We start from the raw sequence: 27,086 nt of genomic DNA on the forward strand, positions 1-27,086 counted from the left end.
GCCTTATCCCTCTATCCTAAATTGCCTTTGGGGCAAAGGAAAGGCTGTATGAGAGGGCTTTCAAAATGATCTTCCCTTGAAGAGGTTATTGAGCCCTCCTACGGGGTGCACAAGCCTGCTTCGCTTGCAAACTCACATATTCTGGGGGAAAGCAGACCGAGCTGACCCACCGCTGCTCATCACACCAAATGAGCTGTTACTGAGCTCTTAATGTACCAGCCACTGGACTAAGTGCTTTCCATGATCTTACCTGAGCCCACAACCACCTACGTAAGACCTACTTCTTATCTTAACCCTATTTTAAAGGGAACCAAAGCTTGGAGAGACAGAGTCCTGTTGGAGAGAATGCAGCTGCTAAGTGGTACAGCGGGAGTTCAAGCCTGTCTTACTCCAAAGCCTGTGCCCTACACCTCTATGCTGTTTTGTTCTGTGGACCTGTTTATAACATCTGAAACATGAAAGGACAGAATTCTTGCTCTCAATACTAATATGTGAGCCTCACTGGATTAATAATAGCAAGGAATGTGATGCTTACGCAGCACACTCTAGTTTATTTTAAGACATAAGATATGATGGATTTCTAACAAGTGCTCCTGAGGGGTAGAGGCAGCCCTCATCAGGAAAGCTGTTGTCTGGGCTTCCTCCAGGCTGGTACCTAAAGTAGAGCCTTCTTGGGCGCATCCAGCCCCAACATGTACATGTTCACCTCCAAGCTCCTTAGGGAAGGGACACGTCACCTCCTGGCACACACAGGGCCAGATGGACAAAGTAAGTGCTCCGTAAACGTTGAGAGGAACTGACACATGAAGTGGCCAACTGCCTTTGCCCATCTTCCTCACCAGCCAAGATACCCAAAATGTGTCAACAGGATTTCACCTGAAATTTAAAAAAAGAAAAAAATTAAAACACCGAGTTGATACTCAAGATCTTTATTGATTCAACTGTAACAGCAACCGTTGGTGAGAATTTAATTTTTTCCCTAATTTCCAAACACTCGCTGGTTTGGAAGGACAGTTAGAAAAACAGGAAACAAAAACCTGATCACAGAGTCACACAGGACTGCCTCAGGACTGCATGGTGCCCTCCACTTTCCACCCACGACAGTGAAATGGACAGGAGGGATAAGGGGACACCCACATTAAGGGAGATGAAGGGAAGACCAAGGAAAGTACTGGCAGTCTCCGCTTTTCCATTCAGAATGGATGGAACTGGGCCGCTGGTGGCACAAGACAGGGAAGGACATTTTTTTAAATATATAAAACATTTTAAAGATGCTTAAAATGGACACCTGAATATGTGAGTGTCCTCTGGGCTTTCTAAGACACCCTCTTTAAGGTTTACCCCTGGGTAGCAGAGGGTCTCCTCACCCAGGTAGAAAGAGACGGGCTCCATCTCCAGGCGAAGGAAAGGCACTGGCTCACAGTCCTCAGTGATCGGAACAGACACCAGGAGCAGATGCCTCACGCACAGCTCACCCTCATCTCTAGTGTTCCTCCCCACTCTCCTGATTTCAAGTAAAAGTGACCCTTGGCCTGGGCTTGGGTTTTTTGTTTTTGTTTTTAAAAGATTAAGATGGAGAGGAAGGGGGTATGATGGGGCAAGAATGGATATTCTGTGCTAGATTCATGCAATCTTAGATGTCCAGGAATTTGGGGTTTAAGCACTGGCAAGAGCTCCCTTTGGAAATTTCAATGTGGCCAAATGATTATCAAGCATTGCAGTATCTCTCTGCCAGCCTCCCACTCTCAGAAAGGTGACAGGGTGAGAGTTTGAATACCCCCGGAATGTGTTTCATCTCAGTACTATTTTCCATTTGGGATCCAGACAGTAATGGTCTGCTGGGGCTGCTGGCAGAGGAAGCAAAAAGAAACCACAAATCATCTGAACAGGGACTTGAAAGACTTCTCCTAAATCTAAGCTTTGCCAAAAGGACCAGCCCGGAGAAAGCAATGTAAATTCCAGAGACTGGGAAAGGTGACAGGAACGACTGTATCAGTTATCCTTAGTCTTCAGTCAGAAATGCCTGTGAGCTAGCCTCAGTGAAATGCCAATATTCAACTGGAAAAACGTGACTAGAACAGGAAATGCCCCTGGGGTATAAGCATTCTAAAGAATTATGACCCAACTGCCTCAAGATCTGATGTCACCTTTTATTAAAAGCTGGGAGAGAGGTAAAGAACATGGTGGTGAGGGTAGTAATGTGTAGGAACTATGTCCCCTTCAAAGTCCAGACAGAAATTGCCCTCCCAGGGAAACAATGCTTTTTTAAATCAAATACTACCCCCTCCTATATGTCATGGGTAGGTAAGAGATTGGGTTTCGCAGATTAATAAATAGCTGCCCTTATGCATGTAATCCAGAAACATGCTAAGAAGGGGAAGTTCTGACCCAGAGAGAAAAGCACCGGGCCTCCTGTCTGGAGGGGAATGTAAAGGGCTGTGGGCCCTGGCTTCAGGCAGCCAAGATACTTGATACCCCACCAAGTCTCCAAGATGAGGAGAATGGAAAAAGATTCCATTTCTGGGATACTGCTGCCAGCACAGTGAGCACCTTACAGCAGATGCCTTGATCCAAAGCAGTCAGTCAATATGCACTGGCTGAGTGATGGTCTCTGGGGTGAAGCCTGCACATTTAGCAGGAAATGTCTGAACTGGGAAGGTAAGGTCTGAGAGACCCAAAGAGCTGGTAACCCAAACAGGGAAAATAAAAGACCATCTATTTTGACTCCACCTCAAAATCAGAAGGAAAAAAAATCATTTGAAGGTGCTTTAACGATGAATTCCTTACTTCTGGAAGAAGTACCTTTTTTTAAATAGCTGCCTCAGCAGCAATGCTTTTTTATTCAAGTATACTCTAAAGCAAGCAGGGCTATAGGTAAGAAAATGCTGGCAAGAGTTGGAGCGTAAATCCAAACAAGAATTTGCATCCTTAAGATGTCTGAAATTTCTAAATACTTGGCATGGGTGCCAGAAACAAACAGCAGACATTCACTAAAAGTGTGTTGAACTGACAAGCTTCATCTAAGTTTCTCTCAAGGGTGAAGACAGGATTGGTTCTCTTTAAGAATCCGTTTCCATCAGGAAGCCCAGGATGAGGTGGGCATGTAAAGTTAACCTGCAGTGGATTTAAAGAACAATCAAGCACAGGCAGACATTTCTAATTCCCAGATGTTACCTACTTTTTGGGAAGTGGCTTCTTGGGTGAGAGACCTGATCCAAGTCAGCTTCAGCTGCTGTGGTCTGTTAGAGTGGATGCCAAGCATTGACTCTGGTGGGGACCTGGCTTTTGGATGCTATCAGCTATGTCACCCTGAATCTGAACAGTTGGCTTTTGTTCAGTCCAGTAACCCAACATCTAATTCCAGTTTGCTCCCTCGGCTTAACAGCTCTGATTTCAATGAAGTCCATTTGAGTGGCTTGATTAGAAGGACACAATTCCCTTTGTCAATTCCTGGCTAAAGGAGGTAGTGAGCAAGCAGTACTGAATCTTAGCGATACCATGTCAAGGAGTTACAAAGAAGCATCCTTGGGCTGCTGGTAGTATACATCAGGCAAATATATAGATATATTCTCCTGGGAATTGCCATTTCTTGCCAGCCCTCTCAAAACAGGTGGCCATGGGAAGACAGTCTGTTTTTCATCTGTTTGTCGATGCACGTCTTAGAGAATTGTTTTCAATAACAACACCTTTATATCATCTAGTTTAAACCTACCCCCTCTTATTGACCTGGTTTCACCCTCTGTTGGGGGTGACGTGGTTTTAAGGTATATCCACAAATTCTGATACTGCTCCATTCAGTAGGTGGGGTGTAAATCCCCTCCCCTTGAGTGTAGGCTGGATTTAGTGGCTTGCTTCTAAGGAAGGGAACAGGAAGGCATGATGATGTGTGCTTGCAGAGGCTGTCATAAAAGGCACCACAAATTCCTCCTTGCCCTCTCTCTCTGGGACCACTTGCTCACAGGAAGCCAGCTGCCATGCTGTGAGGACATTCATGCTGCCCTAAAAAGAGATCTACACAGGGAGACACTGAGGCATCTTGCCAACAGCCACAAAGAGAGCTCAGAAGTGAATTCTCAAGCCCCAGGTGACTGCAGACCCTGCTGACATCCTGACTGCAACTTCTTATGACCCTGTACCAGAACCATCATGCTAAGCTGCTTCCCAGGTCCTAATCACAGAAACTGACAGATAATGTTTGCTCTTTTAAGATTTTAAGTTTGGGGGTAACCTGTTAAACAGCAGTAGATAAACTAACACAGATGGGAAGATAAAACTCTTGGATTGGAAACCTAATAGGTAGAAGCCAGCTTCTCTACACTATGGTCTTGAGAACACAACAGATACTTCAACAGAATATGAGGAAGTGGCAGACTCAATGCACCACACTATGAAGGAGGTAGAATCATGAGAATGCCTATCTCCTGCTGGAATTTGGAGGGAGAGGTCATTTCTCATTAAGATGGACTGTCCTCAGAAGTACAGAAAGATGGTTTTCTCCTAAGAAGAAAAGCACAAATAATCACTAAGATTTTAAGAACAGTCTCACGCAAACGTTACCCTAAGGATGTTCCCTCTCCAGTAAAAAGCCCAGATATATTATTCATTTAGGGCTTCAACTATGACATTCCTTCCAAACACAAAGGAGTAAACCACCTACTGGATTCTGGCTTGTCCTGAAAATGACTCTATGAGGCATGGCACAAAGGTGTCATCTGTTGGAAGTTCATCTATTGCCTTGTGAAATTACCTCTGAAACACCGATATATGGAAGCCAAAGTATCCCTAGTAGCAGTGGCCTCCAGGAAAGAATTGCACAAAGCAGTACGGAGGTCCTTACAGAGATGGCTAAAGAACTGGGCAGCTGCTATATTATACAGCTGACACTCCCAAGAAACACTAGAAATATGGCCCCTGATTAGGGGGCCAAGTGCAGAGACTCCTCAAGACAGCAAAAAAGGGGAACATGGCATCTTGAGACTACTCAAGCTGGCATGTTTTAAATTCATTCCCTACTGCTCAGGAGGAAGCTGAGTTTCCACGTGCAGCAGTGAAGACCAAACAACGGCACACGCTTCTGCTCACTGCTGTAGTGGAGTCAGATTCCAGAGGATGCCAAGGCCGGGGCCTGAGGAGAATGAAAGCTTCATTCCCAAAGAATCAAGCTCCCAGGGGACAATGAGGTCCTGAGCAAGCTTCTCATGCAAATTACCAATACACTTTTAAGTTTTTCCAGGAGTATATAAAGTGAAATTTGGAGTTTAATTAAAATCAGAACAGAGGTACATTAAAAAGCAAACAAAAAATACTTTTCTGATCATCAATTTTTGAGACTGAAAGCATCTCCAAAACTCTGGAGATCCAGCTTATTCCTGAGAGACATCAACCATCACAAAAGATTTCACTCTTTGAACTATTCACATTTTGTAGCAGAAAACAGAACAAAGTTCCTTAGACATCCTTCCTCTCTTCTGTCTAAAATGTATTCACAAACAGGGTCTTTTCATAGTTCAAAAGAAAAACAGCTTTCTATCTTAGCATTGGCCTGTTACTCTCACCCTGGGATCTCATCTCTTAATAACAGGGTTCAGGGCACCAAATCCAGCCACAAATTCCCAGGACACCAGTGGCTATTTTACTTGTCTTTCCATGAGGGGAGTCAGTCTCCCGGGAATACTGTGCCAGTCAACAGTCAGGACCGCAGGATGGGGAATGAGGCAGCAGGGGGTAAGGGAAAAGAACGAGGCTTCCGTGAACAACCCAGGGAAGGCAGAATGGTCCAGTTTCACAATCCACCCACTACAAACTCCAAACATGCACACCCAAAACTAGAGGGAGAGGAAAGAGCTCATAAGGGACTGGGGGAGACAAGGGATGGCGACATGGAACAGCAGACTCGCCTACGGACAGTTCTCACCTTCCTAACACTGGAAGATGTGTAATTAAAAAGTTGCTGTTCAAAATTGTACTGAAAACATATCTAAAAATAGGTCTGTGCTCATCTTAAAAATAAAAGGTCACTCCTCACATAAGAGGAGTGACAGATATTATCAGATACCAACACTTGAGGTATCTTGGATGTACATTTGAGAAATGGCCTGGCAGAGAAAAGGGAAAGAGGGAGGGAGGGAAAGATAGGGATATTCAGAGTACCATGGGAAAGATAAGAAAGCTGGAAGGAACACATTTTTAAGCCCATGCTTATCTATCTCAGCAGCCAAACAAAGCACGTCCACAAAGGAAAAAAGTGTAGTTCTTTTCTAAGAGTATTCTGAAAGTCAAATTTAAACTCAGAAGTCAGAGACGACAAATATCACAATGCGCACTGGACTGAGAACAATGACTACTGAGCCTGGGCACTCAACAGTACCACGTCTCCCCAGGTCAGCCTCGGGTATCATCCTGCAGAGGGCTACTACTGGGCCTTATCCGAAGCACCTCTGTCCTGTGGTAGGGACTGCTCTGGGAGCAGGAGGAACCACCTGGATAGCTCAGAGCACAAAAAGGACTGCAAGCAACAAGCAGGGAGAGATGGGAGAAGGGGAGGAAAGAACAACTGGTGACCCAAGGCTTCCTTCTGATATAGAGTTAAGAAATGATTGCACCATTGTGCTAAGTAAAGGAATGGGAAGAGAAACTATGATACTAAAGACAGAAGACATTCCTCCCAGAGGAAGGAGGGGAAGTGGACCTCAAAACAGTGCCCCAGGGTAATGCTACTAGAGTTGTACAAACTGTTCTGTCCTCAAGGCAAAAGGGAAAGCAGCTCTCTTCCTGTTTACCATTTCCTTCCAAAGGTTTTCAAGACCCCAAACCCAGTCTCTTGTAGCACTGAAACATGGGCAAGATAGAGGGTAAGAACAGGAATGATGCTGAACCCATCAAACCTCCATATCACTTCTCCAGACTTCCCAGCCAGCCAATTATTGGTAGGTTGGTATTTGACTTGGGATTAAAAAAAAAATGGGGGGAAAGGGGGAACCAGAGTTTAACTGTTTTCCTCTGTGGGCTGCTTAGTTCTACAGAAATATGCCAAGGGCCTTCAATCTAACTAATTGGGAAGAGGAACGGGAAACAAGGAGAAGAAATGGTCAGATGCAGCTCATCTTTGCATCCTTTGGCACCGGGAGGAGGAGCAGGAGCTGGAGGTGGAGGCAGAGGAGGAGGAGGAGGAAAAGGAGGAGGAGGCTGCAATGGGAATTGCTGGTACTGCCTCTTCTGTCTTCGCACTGTTGATCCTATCGGCCAGATCAGGTACACATGTGTCAGTGTTGCTGCTTTTCTTCTGATCCTCGCAGGGCAGTCAGATGTCCATCTCAAACTGGGCATCATCCCCTGGTTAGAATGAAGAAAAAGAAAAGCTGAGCACAAAGAGGAAAAACAAAACAGTTTTAACTATCATTTGCTCTGCACAAGGGTCAAAAAAAGAATTCAAACTGTCCCATTCTCTGTAATCTTGAAACAACTATTTGTGCTTTGCTTTGGCTGGTCTTTTTAATCTGGAGGAAAATAAAGAATGGCAGTCAAATCACCCAGGGGGAAGAGCAACTGGGGGAAAGGATACAAGTGAAAACTTTCCAAGTGTCCCTTTGTTCAGAGGTTGACCAGACAGGAGCTCCTGGTGAGCACTTGGCCATCTATCGAGTCTGCACACCCTTCTGGAGGCTCAGAACTTTGTCCCTGTTCTGAATCGACACTTTGTCCATTAAAAACTCATTTGGAATTTGAGAAGGCAGAATGTTGGCTCCTGTACAGGGGTCATGGAGTGCAACCCAAGGTATACTTCAGGAGCTGGCCATTTCCACAGACACAGAGAGGACTCATTAGTAAACCTGTGTGTGAGTGTGTGTGTGGGGGGGGTGGGGGTGGGGGGATGTTTATTCAAATACAGGCAGTCCTGGAAAACAGGGTGAAAAACCATACTACTTTTCCCTATAGCATAAAAAGGACATTCTTCTTGTAAGAAGTGAAGTGTATTTCCTGAGAGTGATGGAAATAGGAACTATTACATTCTGTTTTGTCTGTGTGTGTGTGTGTTATCCAACAAAGCCCAGGTTTAAGGAGTCATCTTTGGGATTTACCATTCCTTGATTCTGGATTCTTCTTCACCCCCCAACCCCCACCTAGATTAGATCTGGTTATGGTTTAGAACCGCGGTTCCCAACTTTTTTGGCACCAGGGACCGGTTTCACGATAATTCAAGCGCGTTGATTTATTATGGTCTCTGTGTAGTCAAACTTCTCTGCTAATGATAATCTGTATCTGCAGCCGCTTCCCAGCACTAGCAACACTGCCTCCACTCCACCGCAGATCATCAGGCATTAGATTCTCATAAAGAGGCACAACCTAGATTCCTTGCATGCATAGTTCACAGTTGGGTTTGCATTCCCTACGAGAATCTAATGCTGCTGCTGATCTAACAGGAGGTGAGCTCAGGCAGTAATGTGAGCGATGGGTAGTGGCTGTAAATACAGATGAAGCTCACCTCCTGCTGTGCGGCCCAGTTCCTAACAGGCCATGGACCGATACTGGTCTGTGGCCCAGGGAATGGCTCTGGTTTAGAACTCAGGATGTCCAGAATATTTCAATAAGCCCTGGTGAGGGGAGTGGGAGGAACGTTAGAGACATATGTCTGAACATCAGTTACAACTAACACATCAACATTTTTCAACCCACAGCAGACTGACATTTGAATCCCAGGGCTACCCTCTTGGTCCCCAATACCACCATTCTCTTACCAACTGCATGCTTCCTGTCATGATTGTTCAAGTTGTTCAAATTGTTTACTTCTACTTTGGAGTCTTCAATTAAGGTGCCGGGGCTGGTGACTCCTGGGATATTGGGCAGATGGCAGGGCGGGGTCTGAGCCATGGGAGAGTTGCGACGATCCAACAGAAATTTTCGATCATAAATGATTCGAGTTCCTGGAAAACAGGGTTTAAAGAAGATAGACGTTTTATACTGTTTCAAATATAATTTTAGCACAAGGAAAGTAGATATTTACCTTCAATTTCTTTGCTTTGAAAAATAAGAGGCTAGCAACAATTCAAAAAGGCAGCTGAAATTATGAGGAATGAATCATTCTGGAGAGCAGAAAACTTAGTTCAATTTTCAAAACATGAATAATCTGAATTATTTTGGGTGGAAATTTTTCTAATACAGATTTTAAAACTTTTTACCGCCTTAAACAGAATTCCAACCCTTTCTTGAAGAATCAGGGTGATTATGATGAAACTCATTTATTATACTAGGTTGTGACCTAGGAAGTCTCAGGGCCTATTCAGTTGATGCTCTGTATTCTCCTTATACTGAACAGGATTCAGATAGCCAAGGTTGTGCTTGTAGTCCTCCCCACCATGGTTTCCTTGTCTCCCCCCTCACTGTTTGGCTAAGAACCATCTTTTCTCCATGTCTTAGTCAGTTTGGCTGCCATAACCAAATACCACAGATTGGGTGTCTTACTGAAAAAAGTATCAATATTTCCTCACAGTTCTTGAGAATTCCAAGATCAAGATACCAGCACAGTCTGTTTCTGCTGAGAGCTCTCTTCTGGACATGTAGATAGACACCTTCTCATTGGGTACTCTCCTGGGGGAGAGGGGAGCAAGCTCTCTGGTGTCTCTTCTTATGGGGCACTAATCCCACCATGAGAGCCCCACCCTCAGGACTTCATCTAAACCTAATTACCTCCCAAGGCCCCATCTCTAAATATTATCAGTGTGGGGGTCAGTACTTTAATATACGAATGGGGGGGGAGCACAATTCAGTCTACAGCACACCCTTTACACGCATTCTAACTTGATGCATCTAATCTGTTGGGTTTGGAAACTGGTGATCTGCTTTTTCAACACTATGTAAAATAAGAGCAAATAGGCTGGGAAGGAGCCTGATGGTTTTCCAGTGAACAAAGGGAAGCAGTTTTAGTGGATAGATTTTGTTGTGTCACTCCCACTTTTGTTCATGGCTAGGTTTCAGAAGGGTGAGATTTCACTGTGAGATGTTGTTACTAACATTCACATTGCAAGTCGGAACAAGATTATTCTCACCTCTGTAGTACACTAAGCTTGGAAACTCGGGGGGTGAGGTGATGAAAATAAAGTACAGGATAAAAGCAAGCTTTCTATTTCTAAATTATATATAAGCAACAACATAAACATTAAAGAACTGTAATTGAACCAAGGAGGAAATAAGTAGTAGACATTCTACTTAAATGCATCCGACAAAAGAGAAACTTTGAAGAACTCCTATAACTTTGCAGAGGCAATAAAATACATTTTTTACTGCTTTGAGATACAATTCATGTATAATTCATTCAAAGTGTGTAATTCAGTAGTTTTAATACATTCACAGAATTGTGCAACCATCACCACAATCTTTTTTTTTCTTTTGGCCACACTGTGTGGCCTGCAGTATCTTAGTTCCTCAACCAGGAATCAAACCCGGGCCATAGCAGTGAAAGTGCAGAGCCCTAACCACTGGACCGCCAGGGAATTCCCACCACAATCTATTTTAGAACACTGTCATCATTCCCCAAAGATAATCCATGTACATTTAGCAGTCCCCCCCCACTTTCCTCCAACCTCCCCAGCCTAAGCAACCAGTAATTGGTTTTCTATCTCTATAGATTCGCCTATTCTAGAACTTTCATATAAATGCAATTATGTCACATGACCTTTTATGACTGTTTCTTTCACGCGCAGGTTAAGATTCGTTCCTGTTCAGCATTTATCAGCCCTTTAACAGTGCCAGTTTGAACTGTTTTTTAATAGTAAGTACTATAGTACCATATGGTCAGTGTTGGTTGAACCCATGGATGTGGAGGGCCAACTATAAGTTACACTTGGCTTAACACCTATGTTGTTCAAGAATCAACTGTACTTCATTTCTTTTTTTTTTTTCTTTTAATGTTTGGAAGAAACAACTATTTTTCTATTTCTGTTTACTTCTTTAGCATAATTTTGCATAGAAATAATTTTTTAACGTAATTCTAGAAATAATCATATCTGCTAACAAATCATTATTTGATCCCCTGGAGTCTTTTTTTTAATTGACATATAGTTCATTTACAATGGTGTGTTAATTACTGCTGTACAGCAAAGTGATTCCATTATACATATATATATTCTTTTTTTTAATATTCTTTTCCATCATGGTTTATCATAGGATATTGAATATACTTTTCTGTGCTGTACAGCAGGACTTTGTTGTTAATCCATTCTATATATAAAATCTTACATCTGCTAACCCCAGCCTCCCACTCCATCCCTCCCCCCGCAACCTTGGCAACTACCAGTCTGTTTTCTATGTCCGTGATTCTGTTTCAGATTCATTTTTTATTGCCAAATAATATTCCATTTATGTATACATCAATTAATCAGTTGATGGACATCTAGGTTGTTTCCACTTTGAATAATGCTGCTATAAACATTCATGTACAAGTTTTTGTGTGGACATGTTTTCATTTCTCAAGTATATACCTAAGAGCAGAACTGCTAGATCATATGGTCTAATCTTTTGAGAACTACCAGACTTGTTTTCCAAAGTGGCTGCACCATTTTCCATTCCCAGCAGCAGTGTGAGGGTTCCAAGTTACATACATTGCAGCCAACACTTTTCTTTTTTTCTTTTTCTTTTGTTTTTGGACACACCCTGCGGCTTGTGGGATTAGCTCCCCGACCACAGATCAAACCCAGGCCCTTGACAGTGACAGCGTGGAGTCCTAAGCCCTGGACTGCCGGGGAATTCCCTTGTTATCGTTTTTATTATAGCCATCCTAGTGTGTGTGAAGTGGTATCTTACCATGGTTTGATTTTAACTTGCATTCCCTGATGGCTAATGGTGTTAAGCATCTTTCCATATATACCTATTGGCCATTCCAACATGTTTTCTTTGGAGAAATGTCTTTTGTCCATTTTTTAAAATGGTTTGTCTTTTCACCATTGCATTGTAAGAGTTCTTCATATATTAGGAATACAAGCTTCTTATTCTTACATGATTTGCAAATATTTTCTCCTGTTCTGTAGGATGCCTTTTCAATTTTTTCAAAGTTTTAAATTTTAATAAAGTCCAATTTGTCTTTTTCTGTTATTGCTTTTGCTTTTGGTGTCAAATCTAAGAAACTTGCCTAACCAAGGTCATAAAGGTTTGTGCCTATGTTTTCTTCTAACAGTTTTATAGCTTTAGCTCTCACATTTAGGTCACTGAGCCATGGGGTCCAACTGTGGATTTTGTGTGTGGATATACAATTGCACCAGCATGATTTGTTGAAAAGCTATTATTTCCCCATTTAAGTGCCTTAGCACCTTTGTCAAAAATCAACTGGCCATAATTGTGAGGGTTTATTTCTGGACTTCTACTGATCTATACGTGTACCCTTATGATAATAATACACTGTCTTGACCTGTAACAACTCAAATCAAGAGTGTGAATCTTCTTTTTCTTTTTCAAGATCGCTTGGGCTATTTTAGGTCTCTTTTAACTTAGGTCTCATATAAGTTCCATATATGACTTTTAGGGTCAGCTTGTCAAATGAAAGAAGCCAACTGGGATTTTGAAGAGGACCAAGCTAAATACATAGATAAATTTAGGGAGTAGTGCCATCTTAACAATATTAAGTCTTCTGATCCATGAATGTGGAATGTCTATTTACACAGGTCTTCTTTCTTTCAACAGTGTTATATAGTTTCACAGTATAAGTTTTGTGCTTTTTCGGTTAAATTTATACCCATGTATTTTATTATTTTATGCTATTATAAATGGAATTATTTTATTTCATTTTTGGATCATTCATTCAAAGTTTATAGAAACACAATTGGTTTCTGTATACCAATCTTTTATCTTGCCACCTTATTAAACTCACTTATTAGTTTTAATAGTATAGTGGATTTTTAAGATACATTTAAATGCATACAAAATGAACAATTCAGAAGAGAAGACACCCTGAAGAACTAGGATCTTAACTGATGCTGTTAATATTCTCAAATATAGCCTGGGAAAATGTGAGTACAAAACCACAGTATTTTAAATGTTTGAATTTTATTTTTTAAATTAATTAATTAAATTTTAAAGGTAGCTAGTCTTTAAAAATTTTTTTCTTTCTTTCTTTCTTTATTGGCTGTGTTGGGTCTTCACTGCTGCACACAGGCTTTCTCTAGTTGCGTTGAGTGGGGGCTACTCTTTGTTGTGGTGCACGGGCTTCTCATTGCAGTGGCCTCTCTTGTTAAGCAGCACAGGCTCTAGGTGCACATGCTTCAGTAGTTGTGGCACGTGGGCTCAACAGCTGTGGCTCATGGGCTCTAGAGCACAGGCTCAGTAGTTGTGGCGCATGGGCTTAGCTGCTCGGGGGCATGTGGTATCTTCCCAGACCAGGGCTCAAATCCGTGTCCCCTGCATTGGCAGGCGGATTCATAACCACTGCACCACCAGGGAAGCCCAAGTGTTTGAATTTTAGATCACTGCAAGCTCAAAAAATTAACTGTAGCATATATATAGCAAAAAAGGGGAATTAATCTGTGACTAAGGATTCTATGGTGTAATTCAAAGCATCTGACATTCAAAAAACCAAAACTATTAAAAGAAAAACATTAAGATTTGACTATGAATAAAACACCAAGAAAAAACCCCTTTATTTTCCTATTTGGATATTGTGTTTACTGTGAAATTATGTGAATTTCAAGACAATTAAAAAAAATCCCCCCCCCCCCAAAATAAATGAAATTTAAAAAAAAAAAAAAAAAGAAAAAACCTAAAATATTCAGGGTCTCTTATGCATGTGCATGCATAGACACATTTTCTGAAGCAAGAACTTCCAGTAATTCAAATTTCAACTGCTGGCCACATTTATGTCAGCCCAATTCAATGTCAACCAATGCATCCACAACTAACTAGAGAAAAGTTAACCATAAATTCCTAAAGAAGGTTAAAAAAGAAGTCCATAGCTTGCATATAACACAATATTAAAATGGAGCATGATTTTAATCAATTGATGGAGTGTTAAAAAAAGAATCTATTTAACACTGACAATGGAAACTTTTTTATTTCCAGTGAGTTTTCCATTTCCTTTTCTATGAAAATCATCACACTCCTTGATTTTATATTAAAAAGTTACAAAATTCATTGTATTATATATGCTATTTACTGATTTTCAGTGTTTATAATCAAACCACAAAAAATGAATTATCATAGTTAAGGAAGAGTATTAAGTTTTATAGACCTTGATATTGTAAAAATAACGGAAAGGTAGACCTACCAGGGAAATAGAGGTAGGACAGGTAGATCGTATAATCTCATATGGTAGGGAGCTAAAACTATCAGATTGAGACACAGAGGTTTAACTGTATTATTTAGAGTTTTAAAGGTAACTACCCAGAGGAACCAAAAACAATAAAACAATTTACAGAAATTGGTAAATGGAGAGAGGAGGGGAAATGAGAGGTATAGAAAGTATCGAAAGTGTCCTACATCCCTCATTTTCAGAACAGGGAGTCAACAGTATCATCTAATGTTAAGAAATCAGGAAACAGCGGTATACATATATTATTTACAGCAACAGTGGTGCAAGCAATAAAATCACTATAAACAGAAACTGTTAAAAGCAGCAGTCTATTGGCATTTTACTTGCATTTTATGTGCTTCTGTTCAATTTTTCTTCTATTTTGTTCTTAAAACAAAATATTACTTTAGTCTTCATGTTTGGATTTCAAAACAAATAGGAATCTTTAATCTAGGTTAACATTAGGTATCTATAAATGTTCTCCATCCCTTGGTGACCAGTTATTCAGATAAATCTAATACCCTGACCCTGCACTTTCTAAATGCTGACGTTACTAGGAAAACATGAGAGTAAAAACCAACTCCCTTTGATGGAGAACAGAGAGGAGGAAAAAAACTTTGTACCTTTTGATCTAAAACCTAGTGATTTTCAAATGGCAGGGCACAAGAGGGCAAATGAATGAGGCCCAAAATTATGCTTGCCAAGATGGTTAGTACAGAAACAAGGTCATTCAAGCCTAAGAGCCTCTTTCAAGACCAAGTAGCTTAGTTTAGATGATAATTAATCCATATATTAAGCTATATACACCCAAGAAATTGTATAACCTAAAATAAACCACCTAGATAAAGTCCACTGTAACAAGGTTAACTGACAGGGTGGTGGTTACTATACTTTTGCAGGGTCCTGACCATAAAACTGTTTAACTAATGCTGCTTCCAGAATCACAATTAAGCAGCCACTCACGCAAACAGACAGCTGAGAACAAGAAACGTTAAGCAACTTATCCAACTTGAACAGCTTGAATAGCTGGTGACAAAACCCTCCAAGAAGGCTGAGAAGAACCTACACCCTCCCTCCCAACAATATCCTAGGCAAGAAGGGAGAGTGTGGAGTCAAATAGGGCTTCCCTCAGGAGACTTTCACCATCAAAGAGGAAAATCTTTCTCAGAAAACCCTTAGTGGACTTCCCCCTACAATCATTATGCCAGAACTGAGTCAGATGCCCACCAGCCCAGACGCTGGGGAAGCCATAGAGTAGTCAGGGTGTATTTTCTGGGGCTTAGCGCACTACCACTTTAAAAAAAACAAGGAAATCTGGGGTAGCATGGAAGAAGAGTGAATGGCTGTTGGGCTGGAAACCAACAGTGTCAGTCACATCTGCATTTAATATTTACCTAGATTTAAACCCTCATCTTCCATAGTAGGAAACTCTTAATATCTAAAACTGAAAAATAGCATTAAATCATAGCATTCAAAAATCCAGAAGTAAACTCTAGAAGAAATAGCTGAAAGAGTTTAAAATGGTTTCTCTGGGGAGTGGAACTGCAGATGAGATGGGGCATGAGAATGTTGCTTTTTGTTATTAGCCTAATAATACTATATGACTTTTAAACTTTACTTTCATAGGTATAAAAAATAAATGTAAAAGAAAAATAAAAAGGGTGTTTGCATGAATACTTAAGGCATTTTGCTAAGTCCAACAAGTCAGTCACAAAAGACAAATATTTTATGATCCCACGTATATGAGGTAGTTGGACCAGTCAAATTCATAGAGACATAAAGTAGAAAGCTGGTTGCCAGTGGCTGGAGGTGGGCAGATAATGGGGAGTTATTGTTTAACGGGTATGAACTTTCAGTTTGGGAAGATGAAAAAAGTCCTGGAGATGGATGGTGGTGATGGCTTCACAACAATGTGAATGTACTTAATGTTATGGAACTGTAACTTAAAAATGGTTAAAATGGTAAATTTTATGTTATTTATATTTTACTACAATAAGAAATATACATGATTTCAGACCTCTAGCCTCCAGAAACGTAAGAGAATAAATTTGTTGTTTAAAGATTCCCCACCCCCGCAAATTTTTTTAAGACCAAGAGAAAGTGGTTTTTTTTTTATTTTTAAAAAAAGGCAAACTCCATTATAAGGAATTGGGGGGAAAAATAACTCAAAAAAGTATTTGCAAATATAAATATATACATAACAGACTGACACTAAAGCCATGAGGAAGAAAGGTATCCTTCAAATCTAGAAATTAAAAAACAAACAGGGACTTCCCTGGTGGCACAGTGGTTAAGAATCCGCCTGTCCATCTATATCAAATTACCAACAGCATTTTTTCACAGAACTAGAGCAAGAAATCTTATGATTTGTATGGAAATGCAAACCGAACAGCCAAAGCAATCTTGAGAAGGAAAGATGGAGTTCGTGGAATTAGGTTTCCTGACTTCAAACTATACTAAGGCTATAGTGATCAAGACAGTATGGTACTGGCACAAAAACAGAAAGGAAGATCAATGGAACAGAATAGAAAACTCAGAGGTAAACCCAAGCACATATGGACACCTTATCTTTGACAAAGGAGGCAAGAATATACAATGGACAAAAGGCAGCCTCTTCAATAAGTGGTGCTGGGAAAACTGGACAGCTACATGTAAGAGAATGAAATTAGAACACTTCCTAACACCATACACAAAAATAAACTCAAAATGGATTAAAGAGCTAAATGGAAGGCCAGACACGATAAAACTCCTAGAGGAAAATATAGGCAGAACACTCTATGACATACATCAAAGCAAGATCCTTTTTGACCCACCTCCTAGAATCATGGAAATAGAATCAAGAATAAACAAATGGGACCTAATCAAACTTAAAAGCTTTTGCACAGCAAAAGAAACCATAAACAAGACAAGAAGACAACCCTCACAATGGGAGAAAATACTTGCCAATGAAGCAACGAACAAAGGATTAATCTCCAAAATATACAAGCAGCTCATGCAGCTTAATACCAAAAAAACAAATAACCCAATCCACAAATGGGCGGAAGACCTAAATAGACATTTCTCCAAAGAAGACGTGCAGATGGCCAACAAATACATGAAAAGCTGCTCAACATCACTAATCATTAGAGAAATGCAAGTCAAAGCCACAATGAGGTATCACCTCACACAGGTCAGAACGGCCATCATCAAAAAATCTAGAAACAATAAATGCTGGAGAGGGTGTGGAGAAAAGGGAACCCTCCTGCACTGTTGGTGGGAATGTAAGTTGATACAGCCACTATGGAAAACAGTTTGGAGGTTCCTTAAAAAACTAAAACTAGAACTACCATATGATCCAGTAATCCCACCACTGGGCACATACCCAAAGAAAACCATAATGTTCATTGCAGGACTATTTACAAGAGCCAGGACATGGAAGCAACCTAAATGCCCATCAACAGATGAATGGATAAAGAAGATGTGGCACATATATACAATGGAATATTACTCAGCCATAAAAAGGAATGAAATTGAGCTATATGTAATGAGGTGGATAGACCTAGAGACCGTCATATAGAGCGAAGTAAGCCAGAAATACAAAAACAAATACCATATGCCAACTCATATATATGGAATCTAAAAAAATGGTACTGAAGAACCCAGTGACAGGGCAAGAATAAGGATGCAGATGCAGAGAATGGACTGGAGGACATGGGGCTGGGGGGGGCGGGGGGCGAAGGGGAAGCTGGCACGAAGTGAGGGAGTAGCATAGACATATATATACACTACCAACTGTAAAACAGATAGCTAGTGGGAAGGTGCTGTGTAACAAAGGAAGATCAACTTGATGATGGGTGATGCCTTAGAGGGCCAGGAGGGAGAGAGGGAGGGAGTCATGGGAGGGAGGGGATATGGGGATATATGTATAAATAGAGCTGATTCACTTTGGTGTAACTTAAAAGCTGGTACAAGAGTGTAAAGCAATTATATTTCAATAAAAAGCTTTAAAAAAAAAAAAGAACCTGCTGTATATATAGCACAGGGAACTCTACTTCGCTGTCCAGTAGAAACTAACACAACATTGTAAAACAACTATACCCCAATAAAAATAAATAAATAAATAATAAAGTAAAGTTTAAAAAAAGAAAAAAATGAATTTGCCAAATTTCTAAAATACAGTTTCTTAGGTTAAACATATCCTAAAACTTATTAGCTGTATGGCCTTGGGCAAGTTGCTTTATTTCTCTGAGATACTTTTTCATCTGTAAAATTGGAAAGACAATAATACCTAATCTACAGGCTGATTATAGAAATTAAATTCAATAATACATGTAAAACAGTTAATAAAATACCTGTTACATAATCACTGGTTAATACATACTAAATGCTATTATTGTTTATAATATTAATGATGATGTTGAAAGAAAAAGAAAAAGAATCCGCCTGCCAACGCAGGGGACATGGGTTCAATTCCTGGTCTGGGAAGATCCCACATGCCACAAAGCAAATAAGACTGTACACCACAACTACTGAAGCCCGCGTGCCCTAGAGCCCGTGCTCCGCAACAAGAGAAGCCACTGCACTGAGAAGCCTGCACACAGCAACGAAGAGTAGCCCCAGCTCACCACAAATAGAGAAAGCCCGCACACAGCAACGATGACCCAACAGAGTCAAAATAAAACAAACAACAACAAAGTACATAGCAAGTAACCTCAGTATTCTATTAGAAATACTTGACATTCTCCACCTATGCTTCAGGTAAGGGCCCACCAAAAGATGCAGAAACAGATACAAGTGTTTCCAATACACTCAGAATGGTAGTCTGCCTCTTTCCCTCTCCCCACCTTCCTCCATCCTCTCCAATATTAAGAAGGGAAAATAAGTGAAAATACATACAGAAAGGACTTACAAAAAAAGTGGTTTTCTCTGCTTTTTATTCTTCCAGCTTAGGAGGGTGATTAACAAGGACTGTGTTTGATTGACTGTGTTAGAGAACATTCTTGAATGAACTTCAGTTTTAAACATATGTTCTTCACGGAGGCTCTGGATGAAACGACAGACTCCTAAAAGCTCCATGCCAGATAACCCACAGGAAGCTAAAAGCTGCCTAACCCAGTATCCTCCAGGGAGGTTGATGGTGGCTAAATCAAGTTCAGTGTGTACAACCATCAAATCCCTAAAGTGCTAATAAAACCGAGAAAGACAATTTTTACATCAACAAAAGGCACAACTGGAGCTGGAGAATATTATACTGTAGTATGGCCAAATAATTATGGCAAATGGAAGACATTCAAGGTTTGTGAAAAGCCAATCCTACTGTCCTTTGATTAACTCCAAGTCTCAATAACTAGGAGCAAAGACTTCCAAGATGTTAATGTCAAAGGATGGCTCCCTGCCCAATCACGGAGGACACCACCACAGTAGAACACACACCTAGGCTGAAAGGGAAGTTGATAATGACTATGTTCCTATTCAGAAGGCCCAGTGTTAGAAGAGGCCTCAGACAGCAGCTGGTGGAAGTCTGTCATTTTACAGATGGAGAAACTAACATCCAAAGAAAGATCACACAGTGACACAGGTGTCAGGAGACCAACACGAATAAGCAAGGTACTCCACACAAATCTGGCTCTCTTGAGTCTTGGCTGCAAAATGATTCGAAACAAATGACCTTTTTAGTTAGTACCAGGTCCCAAGTGGTACACAAACCACAAACTAATCTCAAATAAATACCAACTGATTTTAAGTCTATCAAAATAAAGTACATCAAATACGTCCACGTCTGTCTGGGCTTAAACATTCATCTTGAAATAAATTTTCTTCATAAGAAATGCCTGGCTCTGATCCCAGGAAAATGCTGGCTGGATCTGTCGGATTGCTGACTTCATCCTGGATCAATTCTTTGGATTAGATTTCACAGATGTTGTGGTTCAGCCCCTGTAATGCTAATAATTAATGAAGGCTCACTGCTTTGGTATGGGGAAAGCAGTCAGATTCAAGCCTGGCTTTCATTCCCACTTCTTGTTTTCCTCCCAAGTTCACTCCTCTTGGGCACTTTAAAAAAAAATAAAAACAATGCATATACACATGTCTATCAATATCTTCTACTTTTACTTATAGAAAGGAACTTGAACTCGTCAATAAACTTCATAAGAGGCAAAAGCCTACTGAAGATCACTGGTCTAGGTCACTTTTTTTATGTGCTACCTCTTCCTAATGGTTCTAGGAACTTATCAGACCAGAGAGTGGTTTTACTGCAATGGAAAAGCAGCCCAACTCTAACATAAACATTCTCTGGTGATGAAATGAGCACCTCTGAGGCCCAAAGGATTAATCATGACATCTTAAAATGAATCACAAGCCTCTCAAACTTTCTGATGGATATCTCTTAGAACCTTGAGAGGAATGGTCTATCTTCATCAGTCCTCATTTCCAATATAAACAGCAGGCCATTTCTAAAAAAAATTAAAATTGAATGATGTATTACATTGATACTAAAACCAAACAAAGATATCACAAGAAAAATACAGACTAATATCCCTTATGAATATAGATACAAAAATCCTCAACCAAATATTAGCAAACCGAATTCAGCAACATATAAAAAGGATTATATACCATGACTAAATGGCACTTATCCCAGGAATGTGAGGCTGGTTCAACATCTGAAAATAATTAACATAATACATCATAACAATAGAATAAAAAACAAGAATCGCAAGAACAGAGTAAAAAACAAGAATCAACCCAATACATGCAAAAAAAGTGTTTGACAAAATCCAACATCTTTTCATAATAAAAACATTCAACAGACTAGGAATAAAAGGGAACTTCCTAAACCTGATAAAATGCATCTATGAAAAAACACAGCTACCATTTTACCTAATGATGAAAGACTGGAGGTTATCCCCTAATATCGAGAGCAAGTCAAAGGTATCTGTTCTCACTCTCTTGCCATTTTTGTTCAACACTGTACTGAAGGTTTCAGTTCCAGAGTGATTAAGTAAGAAAAACAAACAAACAAAAAGGCACCTAGATTGGTAAGGAAGAAGCAAAACTCTCTCTATGCACAGATGGCTGTGGTCTTGTATACAGATAATCCCAAGGAAAATATAAGAATCATATTTTCCAGTTAACCGATCCTTGCTTATTAAAGATTTTATTTTTTAAAACTAGTCAGTGAAATGAACAGTTTCAGTTTTTCAGGGCATTTGTCCTAAAGATCTGAAAGATTATTTATCTAGACATAAACACTCATAGATTTCTGAGCTTTGGGCTTCAAACTGTGGCCTGGGAAACAGGTGAAGAATGCCTTTAAAAACTAGTCACACAGAGTAGATGGTTGCTGGGTGTTAAAACACAGGGGTCTTCACAAAACAAAGTCTGTGATGAACAAATTTGAAAATGGTAGCCTAGGCCTTACCTATTCAACACGCTGAATGATGGCAAGTTTCAACTGACTTTTTTCTATTATAAATAGAACAGCAAAGATCTTTTAAACATAAATTTGTTCATCTAAAGAGTTGAGAGCCAAGAAAAAGTTCTATCCTTCACCAACAAACTACTGTCTTGCTCAGGCTCTCTTCCTCTCCAACCAGATGAACTAGCTTTCCCACATTAACTTTACCCTCTCTGATCTGCAAATCTTTTTGTTCCCATCACAGCCTTTACTTTTCTGCTGATTGGCAGTGAAGCATCTCCTATAACACTATTTACTACTCTAGCTATTTGAGTTCCAAAGATTTTGGCTGATTCCATATAAAAATAGAAAACCTGATACTCCTTAGTTATTAGTTATGACATGTGCATATACCAAAATATTTTTTTGTCCATATGAATCCATGAAGCCTGAATATTACTCAAGATAGAATATTAAAAAATTGAAAGGACATGATCTGCAACTTTTTACACACATACAAGTAGTCAAGCCTACAATGTCTCCAAACCATGCAAGACCCCTCCATAAAATCGTCTTTAAGACTCCAGTCCTCAAAAAGTTGTTGCTTCTTTAAGACTCCAGTCCTCAAAAAGTAGCTGCGGAACAACCCTGGCACTACCAGTTTACAATCTGAAACACATTTCACCCTTCCTGTTTCACACACAGGCCTCAGGAGAGCAGAAAGTAGGTGTGCACCATCAGCCTGGAAGAGCTCTGTCTTCCCTCACAAGGTTGCAGCTGACTGGGAGCAGGCAGAGGTGCTCCCTTCCACACAAGGCACTGCTATATGCCCTGTGGCTGAGGGCTGCTGCCTTCCCAGGCTCAGAATTCAGTCCCTCTTCAGCAAACATGCACCCAACACAAAACTGAGCTACATCTTCTAGTACATACTTTGGCAGCTGATGAATATGAGACTAAAGCCAAATCCCCTCTGGAATGACAACACAACGTTTATTTTTGTCACTCTGAGATAAGTAAATGCCATCTTCCTCAAATACAAGGCAAAGTGATTGTACAACCTTCAACGAGTTTTTTGTGTACTTCTCAAATGTAATCATGAAGGCTTTTGGTTAATAACTGAAACTAGAGAGCCAAACATACATTTGCTGGTTCAGAAGTTTTCGGCCTAGAATAGACTCAGCTCAAGGTTACTGATTTAGAAATTTTATAACAGTGAGAAACTATCCTTCCTGCCCCATATCTACAGAGCTCTATTCATTTCTCCCAAGAAAAGAACCAGATTAACACTCAGGACTCCCCCCAAATACTCTTACTTTATTATGGCTCACTCCAAGCAGATTTTTTTCCCTTCTTCCTGTCTTCTCCTTTATGCCCAGACCCTTCCAATGGCCTTCAGTGAACCAATCAATCACAGCAACTCTCCAGCTGGCAGAGAGGAAGCACAAGGGTATGAACAAGATTTCAGACCATCATAGTTAGTTCCCCTCTGGTGCTCTTGTTATGGCAACAGCATACTTTTCCACAGCTGAGGATGTTATTCAGGAAAAGAAAGGCAAAAAGAAAGGCTCAAAGAGGTCTCTATGTTTCTGCTCATTCCCCAGAGCACAATCCTCCCACAAAGAGACAGTTCAGAACTTATAAAAAAGGTAGCAAAAACCATCGCATTAGCTAGCATTCCGGAGGTAGAAGAGTCTATTAAAATGTTTGCAAACGTCCTTTCTTAGGAAAACATGCATCTTAAGATAGCAGAAGAAAAAACTGAAATAGGAATCGGGACACTAGATTTGAGACTACCTACTGATAGGAATTAGCTGTATGACACTAACAAGTTACTTAATTTCTCTCAATTACAGAATGAAAGCATTAGGTCCCTTTTAGCTAACCAATGTGTTACAAAAGACTACCTTTCCTTGAAGGTAGAAGCAGCTTCTCAAAGGAAGAACCAAATGTCATCCCCATTCCTCCACAGGCTGATAAAACAAAATCAAATCAAATCCAAGCGCATTTTTTTTTTGTCTTGAATTTACTCAGAAATTTTACTCTTCCTTAATAATGAGAAAAAGTACTCTTCTAAAAATATGAGAAATAGAAGAGGTTACAGCAAGTGTGTTTTCACCCACCTCTCATTTTCCAAACCACAGGAAGGCAATTTTGAGAAACCTTTTCAAGGGTAAGCTGTATCCTCTTGTGGGGAGAGATAAGTTCACTATGCTGTGAATGTGCCTGCCCAGTCTGATCATTTAGGGCATTCAGCACATCAACTGTTACGCTGGAATGCTCTGACATGTGTATGACACTCCAGAAAGTTTCCAGAAGTTTAAGACAGGAAATTCTAATCCCCTTCCTTCCTACTAAATAGAGATTTCCAATACAAGCCTACTATCACTCTTCTGAATGTTTTCAAGTTTGAAATACTTAAGTTAGAACTTGACTCTTCACAAGTTTTTTGTTTTAGAACTAAAAAGCTTTTCCACCCCTAACACCCACCAAGATTTTAAGGCCACTGAGAGCAAAGACTGAATTTCCTACTTTTGTCTGTGGTCCAATTTTGTGCAAAGCACTGCGATGGGCCCACAAAACACACTTAAGATACCTAACCACATTAATTCAGGTGCTAAAGGTAAGCAAATAACAGCCATGGTTCAGGGAAGGAAAATTACATGGGAGGAGAGAGGGAAATGTACTGAGAGAGATGAACAAACCATTAAAAAATTGCAAGTTTTCCAAAGGGGGCAAATTAAATCAATAAGTACTGAATATCTAGGTGGCACTGAGATAATTGCTATAAAATCGTGTTTAAATCCAACCCCAACAGTGCTATATCTTATAAACACACTGTGTAAGTCTGTGTTAAAAATTTAAAGATGACAATATGCTCTACCAATAACTACTGGCTCAATATAACAGATAAGCTAAGATGATAAGTATTTAAACCTGAAATTAAAAAGTGTAGAAACTGTCTGGAGACAGCGTCATTGCTATTTGAGAAGGCAGTGATAACTATGTATGTAGGGAGGAGGATAAATCAATTAGTATTTCTGGCAGAATCTTTCTAAGCACTGTAGGAACTAATGCAGACTATGAGACAGGCTTCTATCTTTAAACATGCTTAAAGACTATGCCCTTACTTTAAAAGCATGGTGGGTTGTCTGTTTGAAATATGCCAAAAGATGCCCCCGTGGCTCTTCCCTCAGAGGAATAATGATTAATATACAGCTAAAAGTTTAGTTCCTTCCTCAAATAAATAATATCTGAGTGCAGCTGCTACTATGGCATACGTTCTGAACTGCTGGAAGCACAGGCATTACAGAATTCAGAAAGAATTCTGGAAGAAGTTATAAATCTCTTTCCATCACCTTGGAAAACAGTATCCATTTCTTAAAAGCTGTCAGTTTAAGTTCAAGACAACCCTATGTGGAGCAGATTCTGGTCTGCCAAAATCTTTCACCATTAAAAGGCAAGATTTCAGCATTCTCAGGGGCTGGCCTTCAACACATCAGGTCAGGAGGGAGGTTTCTCCAGTGAGTTAAGCCACCTCACTAGAAACTCCACTGTTCTGCAAAGTTATAACTTCCTTAAGCCCAGTTCTCCACACATATTGATGAACTTCTCCAGCCTGGGTCATTTAAAAGTCTTCCAAGGCAGCCACCCCACCCCTAGAGTGGCCTGGCCGTATTCCTCTGTAGAGCTCTCTCCTAGATTTTTATCCCCTGTTGGCAAAGAGGTCTTCTTACTTCTACAGGCCTTGCTATTGTGCAACCGATCTAAGGATCGCCCAGACCTAACAGCAGGGGATTGGTTGTAGTACAACTGGTGAGCCCAGCCCACAGGAATGAAGCTAGCAATCTTGTAGACTGCAGGGGCTGCCAGCAAAGTCCCAACCCTCTAGCCAGAGGCCATCACCAAAACGCAAAGTTACGAGGTTAAAAATGAAGCACCATTTCCTTCATAACGTCCCTCAAGATCGCACTCGAGTCTCCTCCCTCTGGAGAAAAGCCTAGTCAGAGGACAGACAACCTTTGAGCTCCCTTCTCCCTTGACCAATTAATTCACCGCTCTTCACCACTACCCCAGTGTTCTTCCTTGTAAACAGTTCCTGGTCGTACTTTGAAAAGCAATGCTTAGGAACCCCGCTCTGCACTGCCTGTTCCCCAGGATCAAGCAACCCTGGCGAGGGTGCCCTCCTTGGCAATGCCCTCTTCAATCGACCTCCGAAGGCGGCGCCGCCAAAACTCTACCCTCAAGGCTGCCAGCGCTCCTTTGCCTAGACTACTACTTGAGCATTATTTTAACACTCCTCCAGCCCGGGGACTGCCCCCACCCGCGGGGCCTCGTCCAGCAAAGTAAACAATGGTGTCAAAGCAGGATAACACTGGGCGAGGCTTCCAAACTCCGCATTCCACCCTCCTCCTGCTGTTCTAAATGCTGCAAAACAAGTCATCGCAGGGTCCCAGGAGCGAATGACTCTCCCCGACTTCCTTTCTAAAAAGGCCCGGGACACAGCTCCAAAATCGAGCACGAATGTGCACACACAACGTGTAAAAGGCAGACATAATGCGGGGCGGGTGCAAGACCAAGTGGCGACGGTTCGCCTCGGAGCAGGAGGCGGGGGGGGGGGGGGGGGAGGCACTGGGTAGAGTGCGTAAACCTGCCACGAAGCGGGAACACGGGCTTTTTCTTCGCGACAGGAGAGCCACGTTCCCTGAGTGGGCACGCGCTGAATCGAGCTGCGGGCGAGAGAGAACGCGAAGCTAAGGCTCGCGAAAGCACTCTCCCGGGGGCTCTGGCGGGGCTGCGGGGGAGCCGGGCTGGCTGGCGCGGCCCAGCGTGGACACGCCCTGAGTTAAAGGGCCGCGGCTGGAAACCGCGGGGACACGGCGGGGGCTGGCGCGGGCGCGCTCGGGAGCCGGCCGCAGGCTCGGGGGAGGGCCGCGCGGGCCGCCGGCTCTCACCTCCCGGCGTGGTGGAGAAGAGCGTCCCCCCGGGCGTGGTGCAATAGTCATGAGGTAGCTGCGCGGCGTCGCTGATGGGCACGGTGCGGGTGGGGATGGCGCGGCTCTGGCTGGGCTGGTGGCCGCTGCCGGCGGACGAGGACATGGCTCTGGGCGCGGGCTCTCGGGCTTTGTCCGGCGGGCGGGCGGGCAGGCGGGCGGCGGCGGCGGCGGCGGCGGAGGCGGCGGCTGGGGGCCTGGGCTGCTCCGGCTGCTCAGGTGGGCGGAAGGGCGGGCGGGGCTGGGCGCGCTCCGCTCGCTCCTCGCTCGTTTCCTCTCGCTCCCTCGTCCCGCTCCGCTCCCGCCGCCGCCCTCTCAGCCGCCGCCGCCGCCGCCGCCCGATCCTCCGGCCTCCGCCAGCAGCCTCAGCAGCAGCAGCAGCGGCAGCAGCGGCGAGGACGACGACGACGACCGGAAGCGGGCGAAGGCGGGAGCCAGAGCGAGTTTGGGG

The 27,086-nt window shown here is 41.8% G+C and overlaps 1 protein-coding gene across 2 annotated transcripts; it reads right to left on the bottom strand.

The window, feature by feature from the left end:
- Nucleotides 1-543: 543 nt before the first annotated feature.
- On the bottom strand, nt 544-27,086 carry EIF4EBP2 (eukaryotic translation initiation factor 4E binding protein 2). 2 transcript variants are annotated; one of them, XR_009053707.1, is made up of 4 exons: nt 26,597-27,086; nt 8,736-8,921; nt 1,368-7,332; nt 544-876 (listed from the first exon to the last, which is right to left on the bottom strand). XR_009053707.1 is itself a non-coding variant. In XM_057734843.1 (3 exons), the coding sequence occupies exons 1-3, from the start codon at nt 26,739-26,741 to the stop codon at nt 7,301-7,303; spliced, it is 363 nt and encodes a 120-aa protein (XP_057590826.1). In that variant the 5' UTR covers nt 26,742-27,086; the 3' UTR covers nt 898-7,300. The 2 variants fall into 2 exon arrangements, 1 of the variants encoding a protein (XP_057590826.1); XM_057734843.1 differs by lacking the exon at nt 544-876 and having other exon boundaries at nt 898-7,332.

This window comes from Hippopotamus amphibius, chromosome 5, assembly GCF_030028045.1.
Source record: "Hippopotamus amphibius kiboko isolate mHipAmp2 chromosome 5, mHipAmp2.hap2, whole genome shotgun sequence".
Lineage (NCBI taxonomy): Eukaryota > Metazoa > Chordata > Mammalia > Artiodactyla > Hippopotamidae > Hippopotamus > Hippopotamus amphibius.